The following is a 24,942-nucleotide window of genomic DNA, read 5'->3' as shown; positions in this document are numbered from 1 at the left end:
AGACCACCAATGTAGGAATATGAAAATGATGAGTTGTCTGAAAATTTTTTTTTTATATATAAAATTCAGTTTCTTAGATAATAGTTGACATGACTTACTTGTTAAGTACACAAGCTCTTCCCAACTCCTCATCTTCGGTATAACTTTGAACATTTTTGGTAATGGACCACTACGATACTTGGACAAGACTGCACCCATCTGTTTACACATTTCCTGTACCTCTGGGCTTAGGCTCACAGTCTGAACACCTGAAACATAAAATGATATAAAGGAATTATTTAAAAATATTCAAAGGAAACTATTAAAAATTGTACTAGTATTACAATTCATCAAATGAAATATGAAAATAAATATTCTCTCATGGCTTTTGAGAGATAATAAAAGAATCTACTTCAGCACTTAAAGACACAGATGCCTAAACCACAGAGCAATTACTTCAAAATTTGAGCTTTCCATCAAAGAGCTTCTAAGTTAAGCTAAAAACTTACTGAGGGCATCTACTTGTGACTGGATTTCAGTTTGTTTCTCTGTAATTTTGTCCCTGAAAAGATCTGCAAGTTTTCGCTGTGGTTCTGCATCCTTCTTCATGAAGTGGTCCAGCACCTTCTTGTCTTCCTCTGTTAAACCCTGAAAAAACAGTAAGCTATAACCAATTGCACTTGATCATAACATTTATTATTAAACAGAACTGTGATATAAAACCAGTTTTTCACAATGGCACCATTTTCAATATATGAAATCATTTTTCATTCTTCATCTTTCCATCCCGTATCTTATTGGCATGTCTCCAGAATGCTGTAATATATATTGCTAAAACAAAAACAAAAATTCACCAGATAAGTTGGTTAATAGGACTTTACAGAAAAAGAATTTCCAATATAATTAGTTGCTCAAAGTTTAACACTTAAGTTCTCATTCCAGTTCTTCAATTAGTCATTCCAATTCTAATCTTGTCTTCCCCTAAATTCTCTGTTGAATAACCACACTAACAGGTCCAAGAGTGGTGTGAATGTTATGTAGTAAATATTCTAGCATACACTAAACTGCTGCATAACCTTGCTCACCCATTACAAACACAGAAGACAATAAAACCTAAAGAATCCACAATCATCAGAACACTGCAAGATACAGAACGGAACAAACCCAGTAAAAACATACTGTACTTGAAATACACCCATAAATATCTGAATATGTAAATCAATTTCTCTCGCAGAGAAGCATAAAATAACTTTCCTTTTTTTTCTCTAATCATATATTCTTTCAATTTCCATGTTTATACACTTCCCTTTCATTATGTAATTTCTTTCATGGTCTCGTTTAATGTATGTACATTCAGTTATATTTCCTTACTCTCTCCTCCATTATCAAATTCACTTTTACAGCATGAAAATTTACACGAGATAAAAAATTTCGTTAGTAATTCAGCTTTTTTGAAGATTATTTTCAACACACTTGCAGAACTCTAAAGGGACTTTATATCAGAGATAATGAATGGGGAAGTGTTATAAACAACAGTGTACATATTAAAAATGCAAACTACGTATGGAGGGATTAGCCTATGATACTAATCCACTCATGAGTTAGTATAAATAAGACTATCCCACACACTGACTTACGTTCAAAACTTATGTCAGTACGATACTCACTAGTTCATCTTCGAGTTCTTTTACTGCTTTATCACAGCTTACTGGAGTTGGCATCTCTGTTTCATCAATATCTTCACCATCAGTGCTATCTTCATCATCACTACACTTATTAGGGTTAAGCGAAATAGGAGTTTGCCTAAAATAAGAACATTCAGACATTACATATAACCAGTCCCCAAATATTCTTAACATTAGTGACAATTTACATAATAACACTGAAACACAACCCCTCAAGACAAAGCACTTGGCATAGTGAATACAATGAGAAAATTAATTTAGTTGAAATATACACCTGTTCTTTGTAGCTGATAATTACATACATCCATTTAGCGAAGTCTTGTGAACTTGACATGTTACTACTACTACATACTATTATCATTACATGCCAAACTGCAACCATGGTTGGTAAACCAGAATGCTACCAGTACAATAGTGCAAGTTATTCATACAGAAAAATAAATAAAAGATATAATGCAAGGACTATAAATAACAAAGAAAAATAACCAAAGTTTGAACTGCTACAGTTCCACTATTCAACTAAAGGCAGTCCCCGCTTACCGGTACCATCAGTTAATGGCAATCCAGTTTAACAGTTTTCAGTTAAGGCTCTCAGCTGGGCACGGAACCCCCCCCCCCCCCCCCCCCCCCCCCCACCCTGTTAACTGGGGACTGCCCGTACATAGGCTAAGGTGGTTATTCCATAATTTGGTCAGAGTAGGAAACATCGTCTAGAAAACTGTGCAGTACTGAAACCCATTGTGAAAAATTTAATCTTAAGAGATCTGGAAACTCCAAGTCTGTACTTACATGACGGTAAAATCTAATACAGTGGTACCTCGAGATACGAAATTAATCCGTTCCGAGGTGGCCTTCGTATTATGAGTTTTTCGTATCTTGGAACACATTTTACATGTAAAATGGCTAATCCGTTCCAAGCCCTCCAAAAACACCCCAGTAAATTATATTTCCAGGCCTAAAACACATGTTCTAGGGTTACAACGCCGATCCGACGGAAGAAATATGACTACAAAAAGGCAAAATACTGTACATACTTGAGTAATATTCAACTGCATGTAATGTTCAAACCCATTTTTACTGCATATATTAGGACTTTAGCATATGTCCCTTGGCAATAACCTAGCCTATGTTAGCGGTTGCTACTGTAGCCTAGTCTATGATTCTGACATCTAAACCTAAGAGCTAAAAGCTTAGAATATGCTAATAAAATGTATAAATAATCAGTACATGTACTCATTTCAAATAATTATTAATTAATCATTAACTATAATACACAAACAAACAAAAAACAAACCTTCCAATCGATTGTTTACATTCAGCTCTTACCCGTCTTACGAGTATCGAACGAGCGCCAAGCAATCATTTTTCCTAGCACACAGTAAGCCATAAATTGTCATTATTATCTCTCTTCAACTAATGAAACTACCAAACAGTATAATAACCATTCATTTCTATTCTTTATTCTATCTTTACCTAATGGAGATACCAAGTTACTGACAGCTATAATGAAACATACGTATACGTAACATAATAATAAAACAGAATAAGAATTCTAAAAAATACGTATTTGTTGGCAGTCTGATTTATTTTATATTTTATGATATCTAATTCACAATTTTTTTATTAAATGTATTGCATGTACTCATTTCAAATAATTATTAAGTAACCATTAACTAATAATAAAAAAAAAAAAAAAAAAAAAAAAAAAAAAAAAAAAGCTTCCAAACGTCTGTTTACATCCAGCACTTACGAGTATCAAACGATCGACAAGCAATCACTTTACACAGTAAGCCATACATTTTCATTATCTCTCTTCAACTACTGAAACTACCAAACAGTATAATAACCATTCATTTCTATTCTTTATTCTATCTTTACCTAATGTTTTTTTTTTATTAAATGTATTGCATGAATAAGTTTTTCAATTTACAGCATCCTTTTACCAATAGAATACTTAAAGCCCAAGGGGTAGATGCTGACCAATAGGAGAGCAGGACCTTATGGGGTGACTAGCATCAGGAACCAATGGGAGAGCGGGAGGATGGTGGCAAGTTTACTCAGTTGGCGGCGCGGGAGTTTCAAAATTGTTCTTGGTGGTCTGGGCGAACCTCGGGACTTTACAGCAACAACCTTTCGTATCTTGAAAACTTTTCGTATGTAGAGCAGTAAAATGTTTCGCACTGGCTTTCGTATCTCGAGTTTTTCGTAAGTAGAGCCTTTCGTATCTCGAGGTACTACTGTATAAAAATGTTTACTATGATGATGGCGATAAAAATCTGACTGATAATAGTGTTCAGAACTTACTATAAACACTAGCTTTTTCAATTACAATCATATTTAATATGCAGCATAATACAAGAATTATTCCTTCATTCTATACCCATACTAGGACAACTGTTCATGTCATCCTGTTCTACAATACAAGAGAAAGATTCAGGAGATAACTGCTGAAGGTCACAGAAAAGACTTACTTCTACAAACACTGTAAATTTCCTGAACAAAAAATGTCAAAAGAAATTTTAATTATATTATTGCAGACATAAAACGCTGACAATTGTAACTATTTACTATACAGATACTACTATTTGTTTACAATAACCCTGTCAGATTATGTCTCATACCTTGGTTGTCTTGGCCTTTGTGCACCTAAGGGAGGAAAGTCCTCTTCCGGGAACAGTTCTTCTGTTTCCATTTCTTGCAACTGGGCTTTTGACTGTTTGAGAATGCTGCGTCCCAACTTGCCTTCAACATACTAAAAGAGCGAAATACAGTACAGTAATTATGATTTTAATTTTATGGAAAATGTTTAATGCTAAAAGATTAAATTAATTTTTTCAAATACAAACCCATTACTTAATAACAGCCTGATCCAAGGTATTGCAATCTCCAGGTGATGACTTTCACCTTCCACCTGTCCTGGTATGCATCCAGGTCTATCAGCACTGATCATCATCTGCTTAGTCAGCTTGCATTTTAATAAGCAATGTAGGGAGGCATGTAATTTTTATAAAGTAATTTAAAAAATCATGTTTGTTAAAAAACCACTACTTTACCATAGCCTGAACAGCTATTTAAACTGGACAGTTTTGGTGTCCAGAAGATTTTCTTTGGTTAGAAAATATATTTATGTATATGTAGGTGCTCCCACAGTAACTCATGCAGCAATTCTCCTGTAAATAATTTAGGTTCTGCTCCATCTGTTACAGATGTGTGGAGCATATAAAGTTCTTAAGTTTGTGAATTTAAAGAATACTGGCTGATACTTTCAGCTTGGCAGGTCTCTTGGATGATGTCACTTAGCAAATGGAGCAAGACTGATGAAGAGGAAGCATCTTCCTCTTCAAAGGTTTTAGTGTCGATATATTATCCAAGACTTCGGGGTTGTTGAGCAATATAATAAAAAAAAGGCCTTGATAGACCCAGTCAGAAATACACATTTAAATAGCTACATAAACAACAACCTCAGATGTTTCACTTAGCATCAAGAAGAACCTGGAAATTCGACAAAAATAATGGAACTCTTGTAATCAGGACCAATAACTAAAGCAGGTAAGAAGAGTTCTGCAAACCACATAAATGAACTAGACACCAACACTGCAAAAACTAACAAGAAGCCCAAGTGGTCCAAAAAATAAAAAATAAAAAACTTACAGATAGTAATTATTACCTCAACTGGAAGTTACACTTTGCAGAAAGCAGTTAAACAGATCAGCTGTTCACTGATAACAAACTATGCTTACAATCATTGGCTAACAGGACCAAGCACTTATGGCATGTTGTCCAGGCCAGACAAAAAACTGTTATTTATAAAAATGTTAAATGAGAAGTAAATAGATTAGGCTAATTCCACAAATAAAAATAACAAAATAAGTCATGAAACAAGATATGAATGAAATTCTGGGGAGCAAGCTTGCAGGTGTTAAAGAGACACCATACAAGCAAATACTGAAATATAACATAAACATTATTATGTCTACTGTACTCCAGGCTAATTTAAATGTTTTACTTGACTTCCAACTAAATTATCTAATCTGCAGCCATTTGAAAATTCTACTCCACAGCTAATCTAGCTGCTTGAAAATAAAATGTTTGGCAAGAAAACCAGCATCAAGTCTTAACAAGCGGCTTGACTTTATTTAAATCACCAGTTATCATTATCAGGAAAAAAAATTTCATTAAAATACTAAAAGGAATTTTTAATCTAGACACCAGAAAATCTAGAGTAGTACACAAATTCAAACTTAATACATTAAATACCCACTTCATCCTCAGGAGTCTCAAGTCCCCTTAGCTTGAACCTCTGAGTAGGCTGAGCAACCTCATCCCGCTCCATTTGGTCAGCCAGGGGTCCAGGCTGTGCTACCTTGCCCCCAAGAACCTTAAGGCGCTTAGTTTTCTTCCCCATGTTGAAGGACCTGTAAGTGAAGCAACAATGTTCTCTTAAATAATATATTCACAATGTTTGAAACAACAAAACTCAACCAGTTTAAATCTAAGACTCAAAAACCTTAAAAAAAAAAAGGCTGCCATAATTCACAAGTTCAGTATCTCATTTCATTTACACTCTAGTACCTGCTATTGCTAACAGAGGAACTATTCACTATACGAAAGATTCTCTTAACAAATCCCATCTGATCAAATTCTACCAATAGAGGATTGCTTCTTTTCCTCACTGCATCACAAACATCATTAGCCTGCCTTACTGTCTTTATGCTAAGTTTCTTGTGTCAAGTGTAGGTTTAATGCATCCAGTGTAAAAATGCCTTATTTTACTACTGCTAAACTGCCATTTAGGTGAGAGACAATGGAGCTTTTTTGGCTTTCTTTTCTGAATGAAGATCAACTATGAAAGTCCATTTTGTGATTTCTCCATCCCATAAAAGTATAGATTTTTCCACTTTGGTCCCAATAATCATAAGATATAATGGGGTCCAGTAACTGTAAAACTACTAGTTCACAAATAAAAGGACTTTCATAGCTGCTCTAAACACATATTAAACATAGTAAAATCATAGTTTCAACTCCAGAAAGCAGTTAGCCTATGGTTTAAAGTAAGAATTTAGTAAATGTAAAGGGGATAGCCACACAAAGATTTAGTTTGGTACAATGTTTTGGTTAAAAAAGCTAGAGAGGGGTCTATATACGTAATGCAGCACAGCGAGATAAACTTGGAAATCTACAAAGACACTGAGAAATCTACTATCTCATGTTTATATTGTATTATTCAACCCTGAGGAGCTGGCACTAATCATGCTAGAAGTTCTGCAAGGAACCATGTTTAGTACAGTAAAACCTCACTTTAACGGACCCGGAACCAACAGACATCAGATTTAACAGACAAAATCCAGCCATGGGTAGTGGCTGTGGTTTTTAAGTTTTCCTCGTAAACTAACATCACTGGTGTAAAGTCGAAACTTTCCATATAATTCCATATAAAGATGACCTTTGGATAAGGTAAAGAGTTATGGCAAATTTTTATGAATTTATCTCATGTCTATAGTATAAGACGACTGCTAAATTACAAAAACTTCTGTGTATAGAATAGCTTTTGCAACAACAGGAATCTTATGAAATACTTGTTGAAATATTTGTTATGTAAAGATGACCGTACATCTTACAAATGTTGTTTTACTTACTGTACCCTTAGCAATTCAAAATAAACAAAATAATAAAGCCAATTCTATATCATGTTTTTCTTACACGTTTCACCACCATCCACAACCACTAACAATACGATAATGTAAGATAATTATTGTTTGTATGACTGAGTTGTTCTTAACAGTCATTTACCATCAATATAATTATGAATTCTTAATGAAAAATTAATATGATATGATCCTAATGTTATTAATCTCAATCATACTTCGATGTTTACATGTTCTTAGCTTGCCTCACATAGATTTCACTGATATGGAATTATTCCTTTAGGGTAAACAACCGCGTGGACTGGCCAACTCACCGACTACCATGGCTAGGCCACCCTCCGAAAAAGTACTTTAACATATCCTGACACCGGAGATGGTCATCAGTCATGAGTTGTTGGTGGTGATAACAGGAGCTAAAGACCTCTACTCTCCTTTCGAAGTAAGTATTTTCTCCAAAGTTAGATATTAAGGGTCATATTTTAAACAGAGGGCAATGAAAAGGGTGGCCAACGCAGTGCCCACAACCCCAAAACGCTTTTGAAGTTTTTACTTACAACTCCAAATATTTCGAAGATTGAGGCCATCTCGATGTTTGCGGAGTTGCTAGTGTCAACAAACTTCCCATTTCCTGTGCTAAATCCGCACACCACTTATACCCATAGACACTGGGGCACTTTCATCACGACAATCGTAACCCTGACCTCTTACCAGCACTTATTCGTACTTATTCAAGGGGACTACGGCATTCTTTGCGGCGTTTCGCGACGTTTTGCGCTCTTTAATTGTTTATCAGTGTTGTCAGTTGGTATGTGTTTACCCTCCAAACTGGGTATAAGACTTACATAAAACCAGGGAAATAAGTGAAATTAGCGTATCTATTTGTAGCATATATACATACATATTACAGCAATTTTATCATTACTGCATTACTATGAGAATTAGAATTCATGGAAACAGTTTGTAAATGTATCAGCGTGTGTGTGAAGCTCCACTACATTGGCAACAGTGAGTCTTTTTGCCGTTGTCTGCTCGAACTTCAGAAATATCTGTAATTTTTTGGGGTTAATTTGGTTGCAAAAAAAGGATAATAGACATGAATTAAATAAACATTTTAAAGTAAAGTTATATTAAATGATGAGTAAAGTAAACAATTAAGGGAATAAAGCTTTGCACCTCATAAACATGTAGTCGTCTGCTGCTCATAACTGTGTTTGCAGAGTGATTGCTTAGGAACCAGGAACAGCAACGTGGTTCAAGTGCAATGTGGAGTGAATTAAGACCAAACTGTGTATAATTACAATCAAATAAGCACTGTGGAGTTTCAGTTGTGATGGCAGTAAGGATAAAACCACCGATTACAAGGTAAAAATGAATTCAGTTCAAACCATGACCCCAGGAATAAAAAGTTTCATACTTTCACTAATATAGGCAACAAAATGTTGTTTTATTGTGCTGATTACAACTGCAATCTTGAGTAAGATCAATAAACGTTACATATATACGCTAAAATTGTTCAAATGAGTGCTGGGAAGGCTGGGAAAGATGGTGGATTGTCTGTGGTTAGACCCGCCAGCCACACGATTGCCGCCATATTGGATTTCAAAACTGCCTTGAAAACATATTTTACGAAGAGCTCACATGCATATTTTAGTTTGTATGAGGCTTTCATATATCACATTATGTTGACGAAACTTCAATCTTTTGAATGGTATGCTTAAGAGTTGTAATTGTATTCTTGTTTCACCAACTAAATATCGAGTGAGTAAGGCCTGGCCAGTGTGATGACGATGGATCGTCCACGGTTGTTTAACCTAAATGGCTAATTTATTATGAAGATTTATAATATGCCTATAATAGATAAGGTAAAAATGGTTTTATTACCTTTACCATCACTTCAAAGTAAATGACCTAGCAGCAATATAGCAGGCACGTGTATCGGAACACGGGCACTTCCGGAAAAAGCGCTTGAATTATACCATTATATTGTAATTTATGAGAAAACACTTACTTCAAGAGGAACATAGAGGTTTCAGCGTGCTGCCTGGATGGACCACAACTCTTCACCAATGCTCGTGGCAGCAAATTCAAGTACTTTTTTGGGAAGATGGCCACGTTCCGTTAGAGGTGGCTGCTATGTTGCCGCTCAGTCATTAACCCTAGGCTATTTCATAATGTGAATCTTTTCATGTATGTTGGTGGTTATCGCACCTAGGCCAAGGCTAGCCTACCAATAAACATTACTTAGGATATGGAAAAACAATAAACTTTAACAGACAATTGGCTTAAATGGAGTGTTTTAACTGCAATAACACAACACTGATTATGGGTGCAAAGCTTTATTCCCTTAATTGTTTACTTTACTCATTATCTAATTTAACTTTACTTCAAAATGTTTACTTAATTCATGTCTATTATACCTTTTTTGCAACCAAATTAACCCCCCAAAAATTACAAATATTTCGGATGTATACTTATGAGCACACAACGCGAGGAAAAATGACTCATCGTTGCCAATCTAGTGGAGCGTCACACATACGCCAATGCATTTACAAACTGTTTCCATGTATTCTAGTTGTCATAGTAATGCAGTAATGATAAAATTGCTGTAATATGTATATATATACAACAAATAGATACGCTAATTTCAATTATTTCCCCGGTTTTGTGTAAGTCTCATACCCAGTTTGGAGGGTAAACACATACCAATTGACAACACTGATAAACAATAGAAGAGCGCAAAACGGAGCAAAGAATGCCATAGTCCCCTTCGATAATTATGGTTAGAGGTCGGGTGTACAATTGTTGTGATGAAAGTACCCCAGCGTCTATGGGTACAAGTGGTGTGCGGATTTAGCACAGGAAATGGGAAGTTTATTGACACAAGCAACTCCGCAAACATCGACATGGCGTCAATCTTCTAAATATTTTGGAGATGTAAGTGAAAATTTTGAAAGCGTTTTGGTGGTGTGGGCACTGCGTTGGCCACCCTTTTCATAACCTTCTGTTTAAAACTTAAAATATGGCTTTATTTTCTAACTTTGGAGGAAATACTTACTTCGAAAGGAGAGGAGAGGTCTTTAGATCCTTCTCTCACCAACAACAACTCGTGATTGATGACCATCTCCGGTGTCAGGACGCGTTAAAAGTACTTTTTCGGAGGGTGGTCTAGCCGTGGTAGTTCAGTGAGTTGGCGGCCCGGACAGAAGGGGTTACGAGGCCTGCCCAACGAATATGCAGACTACTCTAGCCTACATCCTTTTCTCTAGGTATAGAGTAAATGACCAAGCGGCGACATAGCAGCCACCAATCCTGGAATGTGGCCACCTTCCCTAAAAAATAGTCCTTGAATTCGCTGCCATGAGCATCCGTCAAGAGTTGTGGCCCATCCTGGCAGCACACCGAGACCTCTATGTTCCTCTCAAAGTGAGTGTTTTCTCCAAAATTGCAAAATAATGGCACAAATCAAGTGCTTTTTCGTGGAGCGGCCGTATTTGGAGAGAGGTGATCGTTGTCTGTCGCCTTTCGGTCATTTACCCTAGTAGGGTAGAATATCACGACAGGCCAACCCTCATCACGGTGGACGGGTCTTATTCACTCTATATTTAATTGGTGAAACACGAATACAATTGCAACTCTAAGCATACCATTTAAAAGACTGAAGTTTCGTCAACATATTGTGATATATGAAAGCCCCATACGAACTAAAATAAGCATGTGAGCTCTTCGTAAAATATGTTTTCAAGGCAGTTTTGAAATCCAATATGGCGGCTACGTTTTGCATGGACGGTTCTCATCAGTGACGGCCACCATCTTTCCCCAGCCTTCCCAGCACTCATTTGAACAATGTTAGCATATGTATGTAACGTTTATTGATCTTACTCAAGATTGCAGTTGTAATCAGCACAATAAAACAACATTTTGTTGCCTATATTAGTGAAAGTATGAAACTTGTTATTCCCGGGGTTATGGTTTGAACTGAATTCATTCTTACCTTGTAATCGGCGGTTTTTATCCTTACTGCCATCACAACTGAAACTCCACAGTGCTTATTTGATTGTTATTATACACATTTTGGTCTCAGTTCACTCCACATTGCACTTTAAACCCATTGCTGTTCCTGGTTTCTAAGCGCGCGCGCCATAAACACAATTACGAACAGCAGACGACGACAGACGACGAAACTGCAAAGTTTTATTCCCTAAACTGTTTACTTTACTCGTTATTTAGTTTAAATTTACTTTGTTATTTAAAAATTTTGATTTAATTCATGTATATTATCCCTTTTTTGCAACCAAATTACCTAGAAAAATTACAGATATTTCTAAAGTAGATAAAATCAAATGTTTCTAACGTTTTCGTACATCTGGCTGCCGAAAACCATAGAGGAACGAATACGGAAAAGTGCAGAGGAACGACTACGTTTTTTTTTTTTTTTGCTTTTTTGTTTTTGCTAGCACTTTTCATTGATTTCAGTCTTTATTAGTATTTTGAATTTCTTTAATAATCGTATGCCAGAAATAAATGTAACCTTTAATGTTTGCATGCTTTTAATGTTTGCATGCTAAGAATGGCAAAATCATCGTTGCCACATTAGTGGAGGCTTCACACATACGCCGTTCCATTATTATAAACTGTTTCCATGAATTCTAGTTGTCATAGTAATGCAATAATGATAAAATTGCTTTAATATTTATGTATATATACTTCCAATACATAGCCTAATTTCACCAATTTCAAAGTTTTGTGTGTAGTCTTATACCCAGTTTGGAGGGTCAACACATACCGAATGGCAACAGAGAGAGAGAGAGAGAGAGACGAGAGAGAGAGAGAGAGGGAGAGAGATGAGAGAGAGAGAGAGAAGGAACGGAAAGAAGAAAAGGGATGGCGGTGGAGGGGGGTGGGGGGGGTGGGGTGGGGAGAGGGTAGGTGGAGCTTTATACACGTGTTCGTATCCATTTCTGCATAATGGAGTTTTTGTCTCTTGGTACAAGGACAAGTGTCGTTATTCTTTACGATTAGTGATTCACGATACCCTTATAAATAACGGCACTGGGTGTAATGCACTATAGCAAAATCTCGTTCTGTTACGAGTGTTCGTTACAGAAATAGGTATTGCCCAAAAACGTGCTTGCACTGTCTCTGAAACCCATAGTAGACATGCTGCTTAGTTGTCAATCAAGTTGTTTTTTATAACCAAGTATTTTTTACAAGCTATTGAATAAATTTGTATTTTTCTCAGTCAAAACATATGCCCCTCAATGCTAACTTTCCTCTTTTAACGACTTTCTGGTCATTGCAAATTCGGCCCCATAATTTCTTATGGTGCGAAAACAGACAGAGGCCCATGACCGAAAACGATTGCGTCACACTACGGCGATAATCCAGCAGTAAAACATCTTCATATATCCAAAAAGTAAATAATAAAGATATATATGCGCATTACGATTATAACAATTACATGTATAGCTGATAACAATCTGCATGAATAACTGGTAAACTGTTCTGCAATGACAGTTGAGTATAGCAATTATTTACAATAGGTACGAAATTCAAGATGTCGTGACGTCATAATACAGAACTTAAAAGAACGTTCTAATTCAGAAAAATAATTACTTAAATTTGAGTCAGAGTCGAGTTACTTTTTCAATAACGAATATTTTCAAATTAATCATCATAAATATGTAAAATATTGATGTTTTACTACTTATTTAAAAATTAGCTAAGAGCACGCTTCTCGTCATCTTCTACCAAAACAGCTGTTTACTCCTGGCTTGTTGTTGGTGAGAAATCGTGTTTCGATTGTTGTGATAAAAGTGCTCCAGCGTCTGTGGGTACAAGTGGTGTGCGGATTTATCACAGGAAATGGAAAGTTTGTTGACACAAGCGACTCCGTAAACATCGAGATGGCGTCAATCTTCGAAACATTTTTAGTTGTAAGTAAAAATTTCTAAAGCGTTTTGGTGAGATTTCCACTGCCGTGGGCGCCATTTTCAGTACCCTCTGTTTAAATCTTAAAATTTGGCCTTAATTTCTAACTTTGGAGAAAATACTTACTTCGAAAGGAGAGTAGAGGTCTTTAGCTCCGTTTCTCACCAACAACAAGTCGCGACTGATGCCCATCTCGGGTGTCAGGACGCGTTATAATGTACTTTTTCGGAGGGTGGCTAGCGTTGATTGTAGGTGGCCTGCTTGGCCTGCTGTGATATTCTACCCTAAATACCTAAGTAATCCTAGTAAATAAGTAGTAGTATTAGGCTAGGTCTGATGAAGAGAATTTTTCTCCTGACATCTCCTTAATATTTAAGTCAATTTTCGTATCCAAATTAGGTAGCTAAAATTCATAAACTGTAACCTGAACGCAAACCATGAAACTACCACGGTACCCTTCTACGTTCAGCAACTTCCTGTTTGCGTGGTGTTTAGTGCCTACTAATACCAGGCCCTTGGGGCTGGAGGTGATTAATAAAAATATGACGGTAATAAGACCTACCAAAAACATAAACAAAAGACATTAAACTAAGAAAATATTGGAAAATGGTTGGGAAACATTCCAATCGGCGACTGAACTGGAACGTCAGCTGGCTGATGTCAAAGGTTTCATTAGGTTTGGTTATTTACTGTGGTAGCAATGTGAGAAAATGGCTTATTTAACCCCAAATTTGGATGAAAATTTCGTACATACCAGATATCAGCTCAAAAAAATTATAAAAGTCCAAATGTTGGCCGATCGCAAAAGTTCACTACAAAACAAACCCAACACGTTGCTCAGAGGACTCACTGGTGGTATTAGTAGTAGTAGTAGATGTTTCCTTTACAACGGCTCCCTTGCTCGTTCTATTTTCGACCTGGATGACGTTTGTTAAAGTATATTATCTTTGCGGAACCATGGATTTCGATTAATTCCTTCCTATCTTTAGTTACCACTTTCGATAATTCTGTAAATAGGAACATGTTGGCTATTAGTTCTTTATCTTCGTGTGTGGTTGCTACACGAAAACTGTCTGATCATAATTTTGCGTTCTAGGCAACAAGGCAGTTACCAGGTAAATGCAGTTTTCAATTCACAGCATTAAATGTTAGGCTTTCCCCTTTAAATCGGCCCCGTCATTTTGTTTCTAGTGAGTTTAATCAAGGCCTGCTAATCACCATTTTTTTTTTTTCCTTTTTGCTAAGTCCTCTCCTGTGTTTTCCTTAACGTGGTGGTGGTTAAGCTTCCAGTAGATTTTCAATGTTCATTTTTCATCTATTCCTCTTTACCATGCTCTTTTGTCCAAATCTCCCAATTTCTTTTAACTGCTTTCCTTTAATCAATTTTATATCCTTTAGTACATTTCCTTACCTTTAATCAATTTTATATCCTTTAGTACTTTTCCTTAATATAATCTTGAATTTACAAAATTCTAAGTAGTATATTTTCCCAACCAACCTGCATCTGATAGTCAATGAAGACTAACCCGTTTTCCCCCCATGAAGGTTGCTCAGTGAACCAAAGCATTCTCCGAAATGTTTCAAGGGTGACTTGTTCAGGAACATGTCCACAGAAGACAGCTACTATAGAGAAGGCTGGTGTGACATAGTATGTTTGTATGTTATAAAATTCATTCTAATTTTTAAAATCATATTTTTTCAAGACTGAATCAAGATGTTATCTTATATGTTCCTTATAATACAAACCTTGACCAGCTTTTGTGGTTCATAGACTTTTTTCTTTTATTATTTGTAACTTTATATGCTCAATGTTCTACAGGATTTGCTGCTGTTCTTGTTTGTTTGTTGGTATGGTGTTTTTACATTGCATGGAACCAGTGGTTATTCAGCAGTGGGACCAACGGCTTTACATGACTAACGAACCACGTCAAGAGTGAATTTCTACCACCAGAAATGCACATCTCTCACTCCTCAATGGAATGCCTGATAATTGAACTCGTAGCAACCAAGGTGGCACGCCAGCACCATAGTGGCCATGATAGCGAGGTGCTATTGCTACTGTTCTTCAAATTTACCTATGGATTTGGAAATTGCTGTAGTGACTTCCCACTGATGCATAAGTCTTCAATGTATGGCGGATTTTTTGCTCCCGCAATAAGTCTGAGTATTTTTCAAGCCTACCATGAGGTTCTAATTGCAAGACAGAGGACAACTCATTTTATACGGTTCCCTAAGGCCTGGACCCAAATAACTGAAATACCTTAATAACTTATGGATTAACCAAACAAAAACTTCTTTCAGTTTTCTTCTGAAGATTTAAAAAGAAACCCACAAAATTACTGTGTGTAACGTGTTTACTTACAAGTATTTACATTTTATTTTGCTCAACACTCGAGTAGTTTCAGGCCTTATCTATGGCCCTTTTTCAAGAGATGCGTAGGTTGTCAGCCTGGGTCAAGGCCCAGCAGTCTTCTGGAACTACTTCTAAACAAAAAGTTCCAGAAGACTGCTGGGCCTTGACCCAGGCTGACAACCTACGCATCTCTTGAAAAAGGGCCACAGATAGGGCCTGAAAGTACTCGAGTGTTGAGTAAAATAAAATGTAAATACTTATAAGTAAACACGTTACACAATAATTTTGTGGGTTTCTTTTTCAACTTAAGGATTATCAGACCAACACTGGACTCAGGTCTGGGAGTAGCACTTCACTCAACCCCACCAGTTACTTGAATTCCATGTTTAAAGAGCAATTAAAATCATAATTAACATTGTGCAGGAGTCATCAGAGGTCAAATCATGACAGGAGGGGGGGGGGGGGGGTGGGGGGGGGGGGGGGGGGAGAATGAGTTAAGGCCTGTCCACACGATCGGGCCTGATCGGCAGACCTCCCCTCTACTCCCCTCTAACAGGCACACTTAACGGACAAACCGTCAAATTGCCCGATGGCTTGAGCTTCGACCCTGGCAGACGTACATTAACCTTATACATTTCTTTTACCGAGTCATTCTTTCCACCATATTCTCTTCTTTTTCATCACACACAAAGCAATTACCATGCTACACAATATAATCTTCTTTGTGATATGGCACTATGTTTATTGTACTGCACTGAACACACTACTGGCATCGTCGGGCACGCTCACCTCTCCATCGCCTCACCCGTGTGGACAACATTCACAGGTAAGCCTGCCAGAATTTGCCCGTCAACCCCGGAGCACGACGATCAGGCCCGCTCGTGTGGACAGGCCTTAAGGTGGCAAGAAGGCCTTGTTAATTCTGCTAGGGCAGCCAGGTAAATATATGCGATGAGATTCAGACACTTGCTCTATTGATCTAAAGTCCTCCCAAGGCTACACGAAGGGAAGAGGAGTCTGGAGGAAATATATGCAGAAAAAAGAATAAATATAAGGATTTAGCTTAGCTAATTTATTTATAAAAAACCTTAGCCACTAATTCTTCTAAGCGTTTCCATGTGACATACAAAATGCTACAGCCTTTGAGAGCATGTCATATTCCATTTGGGATGACATCATGAAAACCCACACAAGAAACTTACACAATCTTATTCTTTTTAAAGTGTAGCCAACTATCCTCAGAAAAAGTATAGATATTTGCAAAGTAGAGGAACATTAACAGTAATATCACAGTCACTGGTTATAAAGAATTAGATAGGTGTCCCATAATGATCCATACTTAACAAGAGCTTTAATGTAAAGTAACATCGTCCATTTTACTCACATACTTCCAAACTATAAAAACACAACATTTCAACATTTTCATGACTACAAGTGAATACCACTACACTATACAGTAATACCTCTTCTTACATCAATTGTTCCTGAGTTGCAAATTGAAATAGAGAAATTACAAGTCCAACATCCTTTTTACTACATTTATATATTATAATGGCAAAAGAATGCACGGAAAAACCCTAAATAAAACAAATTTACATGTACTGTACTTGATGAATGACTGATATGCTAGATCAGACAAAGAAGAAAGAGGAAGGAAAAGTAATGTTAACTGATTTTGATTTACGAAAGTTTGGTCTTCTGAGACCAGGCACTGGAACCACTTGATTCTTCAGTACCTTGGGAGGTAGAGGAGGAGACTACAGGTGCAAGAACCAGCGATGCCACACAGCCAAACATTAGGACTACTAGAGGCAAATACAGGTATGCAAAAATTTCCAGTATATTTAAGTTTTAACATCATTCTATACTGCACATTTCATTACTGTAAACTATCTCATTTATTTCAAAATATGCTTTTGCCCTTTTTCAATTACAGGCAGTCCCCGGGTTACGACAGGGGTTCCGTTCTTGAGACGCGGTGTAAGCCGGAACATCGTCAAAAATCCTAAAAAACCTTACTTTTAATGCTTTGGGTGCATTAAAAACTATGTAAACTGCATTCTTATTGCATTTTTTCATAAAAAAAACCTTCAAACATTGATTATTTTGCATTTTTGGAGTCATATTTCTTCTGCCAGTTCAGCGTTGTAAGCGTGGTAATCCTGGAACACGTGTCATAAACCTGGAAATAATTTCTAATAAATATAATTGAAAAGCGTTGTAACCTCGAAACGTCGTGAGGCTAACCTGTCATAAGCCGGGGACTGCCTGTAATTGATTTTTGTATTTTTATTGCAAACAGATGTTACATGCATTACATATGCAACATAACATCATATACTAACAATATATTCACAATATTCATAATAAATGATTGTTAAGCTTTTAAATGGTTATATTTTAACATTGCTTTTATATGACTTTGTCCTTATCTGACTGATTTTTGTTTTTATGGCTGACAGTATCACATAAAATGATGCAAGTTGATTTTTTCCCTACATACACCACAGTAAAGTAAAAAACAAATGTTGTAAGACAAGGTATTATTGTAATTGCAGTGTCTTTATGCCAGACACTATTTCAACAATAGGATGCTCAAACTGGATCAATGCTACATTACCTAAAATATCATGTATTTCTTACAATCGTTGGACTAGACCATCTACAATCAGCATCCTCATCCCTTCACAATTAGTATGCCAAAATCCATACTCAACCAAATGACTAAAAAAAATCAGTGAGATCAGTCACTAGTATGAGACTGAAACCTAACGAACCATGTGCTTCTCTTTCGCTCTGGGATAACACTTACAAAAGCATCAATACACTGTGGGCTGCATGCAATGATAACTGCCACAACCTCCCTACTGTATACATCTTGTATTTTTACCAATTCTCTTATTGTTTTAGCAAAATGATGTTACAAATACTACATACTGTATAACCAATGTTGCAATGACAATATTTTTGATACTGTATTGTTAAACTTTTAAATGGTTTTACACTGTATAGTACATACAATCCTGTATGTGAATTGCTTTATATATTTCTAAAATTATTTTTATTTGAATTTGTAAATTTCTTATTGATTTTTGTACTCCTATGGCATTATAATATTGTTGTTAACCAATGTAAAGCTGCATAAAACAATGCACAATGACTTTTCTTTTTCCTTATTTTGTTTACAAAAACTGCCATAGAGCAAAAAAAAGACGAAAGACAAAATAATATATAGTAAAGTATTACCCTAACTGCAGTTTCTGAGTATTTGTACCAGATTTTATTTCAATAACAGGGTGCTCAAACCACATCCCTGCAATAATTGTAAACATCAGAGGATTCAATAATTCATCACCAAAAGTATTATATATTTCTGGCAATCGTCGGATTAGACCATCTGCAATCAACGTTCTCAACGTTTTATGATCATTATTTCTAAATCTATGATCAACCAAAAGACGACTAAAATTAACAAGATTGGACATTAGCAGAGGATTCATACCTAAATGAACCAAGTGTTTTCTCTTTCGCTTTGGGATACGACTATAAAGAGAATCAACGTACTGTGGGCGGCATGTAATAATAACTGTCACACCCTTTCCATCTATATCTAAAATTTCTTTCAACATCTTGAGTGAATCTCCAATGGATTCATCAAAGTTATCAAGAAGTATTAAAATTTTCATGGTTAAGACCCAAGCTTTTATGTCATCCTTTGGAAAGGGGATAAAGCCAACTTTTTTACACAAAAAGGTGGATGCAAAGTCAGCAAAGTCAGAGTACTTATCCATTTTTAAGTCTGCAACAAACACTACCTCAAAAGCATCAAGTCCTGGGATGAGTTCTTCATCTTTTCCTATATGTTCTAGAATATACTTCAGCATCAGGGTCTTCCCTGAACCTGGACCACCAGAGACCATGATAACTTCAGCTTCACTACTATCCGTTCCATGTAATGAGAAGATATCTCTCATACCATGTATGTGACCTGGGTTTGGAGAATATAATCTCTGTTCCTGAAACAGTGTCTCAGCACCTACATGCACTGTAGAGGGGTGCACACCACCTTCCTCTCTTTTTGATGGTTTCAATCTAGGACTCAGAGATGCAGATGTTGTTGCATGTATAGATACTACACATTCCCTACTAGAGCGAGATTCTTTATGGATGGCTCTCTGTTTTGCCTCTTTAATCTTTCTATTGATGAGGTCATCCATACAAGTATCCTCAACACCATTTGGAGAATCAGCAACAAGATCCATGGATTTCATAAATGCTATGGCCGTATCAAGATCATTATGGAGTTCATATGCTCTTCTTACTGCTTTGAAGTCATCAAGGTCAATAGCCTTTTTTGGATGTGACTTTCCACTTTTCTTTTTCGATTTCTTTTGTTTACGAGTTGAACATGCACTTGCTTCTTCAACTTCACCCGACATCTTTGATGCTTTGAAGATTTATAAAAAATATTTTCTAGCCACCTAATTTCTACAAACCACAACAAACAAAAGTATCACAGATTTCAAACTGCAAAAGGTGCAAAATATACAAACTGAAAATACATTAACTTGCAAAATGATACTATTGTCAACTACGTATATGTAAAAATAAGATCTATGTAATGATGACTTTGCTTACTTGGCAAGAGACCATCTTATAATAATTCTATATATAAAATAGGATTATCCATCATTACAATCTTCAATATTTGTTGTCCTAGGTCTGCTGACATTGTGCAGAATATAAAGCTGGAGATGACAGTCGTACACTTTTCATTTCCAGCTTAGTCACTTCTTTCTATGAGGTCTATTTTATTTATGTCAGGCCATAATCCACTTTAAATGAACCTGCAAAGATAAGAACACTCAGTGAGAGGAGTGACACAGAATACGCTTATTCAGCTTTTAACAACTTCTTATTATGTTAGGAGAAAATATTAGAAACTAAACTTTCCTAAAAATAAACACTTCTGAAGGCCCAAAGGCAACCGCAGTGAACATGACACAAATTCGGAATGTATTTTAAAAGTAATTTGAACTTTTCCTATATACAAACTAGAGCCTTGTAATTGGGAGTGTACCCAAGAGTGAGCTGGAAACTGACATTGATGGTTAGTATTAGGGTGGTTAACTGATGGTACGTGGGTGAGTACTCTACTCATCTACTGTAAACCAACACAATCCTTTGGCATGGGACACTGTGGAGTGGCTGAGGTGAGATTATGATAAAAAACTGGTTTGTATGCCTATAAAAATGAGAATCTTCATGATAAAATTAATCATTTAGATACCTACTGTTGAAGATAGCTTAAATCTTTGAGCCATTTGGTGTGATCAGTATTCAAAATAAAAGAAATTTTTGAGCCATTAGGTGTGATCAGTATTCTAAATAAACAAATATTTGAGCCATTAGGTGTGATCAGTATTCAAAATAAACTAAAATAACACTTGACTGACCCACTTCATAATAAGAGGTATTGGAATGTTTATACTAATGTCAGAATCCTTCATTCACACCCACCGTAAATCAAACTCAACAGGGGAAAGGAACAGGTTACAAGGCCTATCCTTTCCTAGGCAGTGCCTAAGAACTAGCAGTTTCATCTCCAAAATAGGTTTAAGTGATTGAGGGGTTGCATAACAAAGCATCAATGATACAATGTACTATTTCAGAAATAATAAAAGGATAAAGCATAAAAAAGCAAACAGCAGGCAGGCAGAGAAGGGCAGCCAACATCTTCACACAACAGCAGCCATAACAAAGTGGAGTGCAGACCAATGAGTGGGTGGGGCTTCGCCCCCTTCCATCAGTAATTAATGACCTTGTCTGAAAGTTAATTTGCCATTCCAGCTCATGCCTGCATGCTTAATCCCCATGTAAAGAACAAAGGTTTGTATTTGTGTAGGAACAAACCAATGTTGGAAATATTCTAAACACATATTAAAAGATATTATTTGACTTTAAGCTTATTACGTGTGGTTGGAGTTTCTAAGTTGTCCTCACAACTAATTACTCATCAAAATTTTTTTCTGACAAATGTTGTTACCTACTTAGATCTTTTCTACGTTCTTTATTTATGCTAACACTGTCACATGACTGGAACTCTCTATCAGACTTCATTTACCTGAATTCATTGTGGGTATGCATGGATTATGTATCAGCAACATCTTCCCTTAGAACTTTTGGACCATGATAAAGTAGAATACTGAAAAAAGATTGTTACAAGTTTCAGAAGTGATGTAGGATTTTGGAAACTAAATGTTCCTTGAAAAACCTGGCTTCAGTCTGCAGTAATGGTGCCTCTGGTTATACTATGTATTGCTAAATTCTGTGCCAAATTTCGTCCTCCTACTACAGACGCTCTAGTTTTCCTTTGGGAATGTGTCTCACCTAATTCCTTGCTGTATCCTAAGCGTAGCTCTTCCTTCAATTATAGGGAGCGACTTCACCTTCCACCATGGAAATTGATTTTGTTCAGGAAAACTAGTTCAGCCAGTCTGACACCCAGCAGCCTTCAACATCTATGGAATATCCTGACCAATCTGAAGACGTTAATCCTACTGAGAATCCTGATTTAGTTTATAGGTAAGTTTATGGAATGTTTTCAGTATATCATGCACTAGGGTAAGAACCTCTTGCCCTAGGTTAGGTAGCAACCTTATCACTAGTCATTTGTGATGCCAAAGGTTATGTTGGGTAGGGGTCCTAGAGCGGCAATTGCCCGCCTCCCATTAGGTAAGTATGTGGGCTCCTAGATTACGATAGGTTAGGTAGAGGATCTAGGTAAGCCTCATCCCCAGGCAGATAGAGATGCAGTCCCCCTTGGTTAGGTTGGGTCACATCGATCCAAGTAATTTACTACTAGTTTTGTGTTTTTCTGCACCTGAAAAACCCAATTTCCCTCTGAAGCCCCCAAATTTATAGGATCTAAGGGTGTGGTCCACTAGCCAACTTGAGCCTCTTTAGCAATGTCAGAAATGTTCAAAACACTTTAAAACAGGCGAAAATGATATCTTCAAGTTCAGATTGAAATGACAGTTGGAGCAAATGAAGAGTGAAGGGTCAGGTTAGGGCTTCTGTTGGTGGTACTAATTTCTGTTCTAGGGGGTCTACTACTACTATAGTACCTAGTATTTCCCTGAGAGTACGCTATCGGCTCAACTATCAGGGCCCCCAGCCCCTTCAAGTAAGCCGTGGGTCGTGAACCCCTGACTTTATGTTGTATTGGCTTAATGTACAATAACACTAAAGTTTAAAGTGAAATAATACTAGGTAATAAGGTTCAAGGTAAGATCATTCCTGCCATATGCGCGAAGGCTACAAAAAGCAACATAAGCTAAGGCAAGGTTTCACTTCCAACGAGGCAACATGTCTAGCCGTATTAGGTAACTGATCTTTTAATAATATATCCAAGTAGTTAACTGGGACATTACTTACAAGAATGGGCCTCTGTCCTGTAAAACAAATCCTAATGGGAACCAATGAACAGTTTAGACGTGTCCGATATCGAAGTACTCTGCGGGAACTTGCTTAAGTTTTTGGGATTTGCAGCATACGTATTCTGCTGTTAAACCACTGACCGTTTTGCTGTGCAGTGGCTGAGAACGAGTTCTGTCAGAAAGAAGGTTGTTACGTAAGCGAAGTGATATACCTATACTCGTGTGATAATTACAGATGGTTATGTCAAATTCCAGGTGGTAATGTGTCGTTTGGCCGGGGTATTGTCTTTACAACGGTGCTTCCTGTTCCCTTGGGGAAACTCCTTTTCAGTTCCGTGAAAAGATCGCTGATCGCTTTTCGCGAGTTTTCTAGATTTCTCTTATTATTCCACGTTTGATTCATTTCCTCTTTGCTTCATCCTTATTCCTCACTGGTCAATATGTTTATCTATCCTTATTCCTCACTAGTTAATTAATGAGTTAGTCTCAGCGATTAAGACTTGGCTATAAGTATCTTCATGACTGAACTTTGAAACGGTACATTGCTTTTCTTGCTTTACGTATGATTCTATATTACACCAACCAAGGTCTATTCTTTAGACCTGGTCTATTCTATAGACTTGACACTAACAACAATGAAAAGATCAAATTAGATTTACTACAGGCTTGTTCAAAGGAATTTTATTACACACATGATGTAATTTGAGCTGCACATACACTCCGTTTATGAATAAACGCTAAATATATTATTATATAAGATTAAATATATAATCTATATATATTATATAATAATCTATATATATAATATATATATATAATATATATATCTATATATATATATATATATATATATATAAAGAGAAAGCCAAAAGCTTATAAATAATCTTTACTTATAAGGAGGTCAGCTTTATAACAATACGTTCAAATAACAGGCAGGAAACGAACACACTCATAACAGCAAATACGTATCCTCTATTTACCTCATGTTTCGTCATTCGCTTGAGTTGTTTACGGGATACGTATCGCACAAACTCAGTTATATAACATTTTATACTAAAAAATCGGAATTTCTCATAATTCTACAGAAAACGGAACTAATGCTACAAAACGCTAACATTTTGGTAAAATATTAGATTATTATAGACACGGGTTTTACGTGCTAGTAGTTGAGACAAGCCTAACCCAAAGATTGCAATAATATATGGTCCACCACAGATATGAGGCCTGCGTCATGTATTATTGTAATTTCTCTCTGCTATATGGTAAAGTTTATTCACGGCTTGGTGAAACAAAACGATGAATGACTGTCTCCCATGTGTTGAATTGGGTCTGTTTTTCATGGTGTATCATCTAACCATGGATTTGTCCTGAATTTGACGACCTTTCTACATTTTATTTGACTTCTTCCTGGGATCAGGATCTGATATAGCTTCTGAAATATTAAGTGTCCGACAAACTTCAGCGCTGTGGTCCCAGTTGGCTCTAGAATTTCTGTCAGACTGTTTCTCCAATGGTGGCGTTAGGAATATAAACGTAGTCTATAGCTAGTGCCATATAATGGTCGGAAGTGCCGATAAACTCGCATACCTTGGACAACTGAGGAATGGAAAACCTATTTATTTTATTAGAATACCCGTGATGAAAGTGTATATATTCTTCAAAAATTAATAACAAGATTAGGATATCAAGTTCCATTTTCTTGATACACTTACACTTTATATAGACTCAAAAATGCTTTCATGCATTCAACTCATGACTGAATATACTTATTTCTGAGTGACATCACAGCTGTTCCTTTTGTCTTGAATCCGTCATTTTTTTTTTTTTTTACCAAATATACAATAAATGGCTCTTAAGAGATAGGTAGCCCTTATTTCTGATATCAAAGAAGCAATGTCAAGTCCTCACCTGCA

The 24,942-nt window shown here is 36.5% G+C and overlaps 1 protein-coding gene across 4 annotated transcripts in view; it reads right to left on the bottom strand.

The window, feature by feature from the left end:
* The window catches only part of LOC135218804 (bystin-like), a 36,391-nt gene extending 13,158 nt beyond the window's left edge, over positions 1–23,233 (bottom strand). Inside the window, exons 1-8 of one of the 4 annotated variants that reach the window (XM_064255267.1) lie at positions 23,028–23,233; positions 20,229–20,437; positions 14,088–14,244; positions 5,926–6,079; positions 4,286–4,416; positions 1,647–1,782; positions 489–627; positions 99–248 (exon numbers count right to left, since the gene is read on the bottom strand). In XM_064255267.1, the coding sequence (XP_064111337.1) occupies positions 99–248; positions 489–627; positions 1,647–1,782; positions 4,286–4,416; positions 5,926–6,069 (700 nt within the window). In that variant the 5' untranslated portion in view covers positions 6,070–6,079; positions 14,088–14,244; positions 20,229–20,437; positions 23,028–23,233. Of the gene's footprint in view, positions 1–98; positions 249–488; positions 628–1,646; positions 1,783–4,285; positions 4,417–5,925; positions 6,080–13,991; positions 14,245–16,379; positions 16,403–20,228; positions 20,438–23,027 lie in introns of those variants that run through there. The other 3 variants (XM_064255275.1, XM_064255255.1, XM_064255260.1) reach the window with 3 other exon arrangements.
* Positions 23,234–24,942: the final 1,709 nt, after the last annotated feature.

The sequence above is a fragment of the Macrobrachium nipponense genome, chromosome 19 (genome assembly GCF_015104395.2).
Source record: "Macrobrachium nipponense isolate FS-2020 chromosome 19, ASM1510439v2, whole genome shotgun sequence".
NCBI lineage: Eukaryota > Metazoa > Arthropoda > Malacostraca > Decapoda > Palaemonidae > Macrobrachium > Macrobrachium nipponense.
Note: the sequence above shows the minus strand (reverse complement) of the source record. Positions and strands in the feature narration are given on the sequence as shown.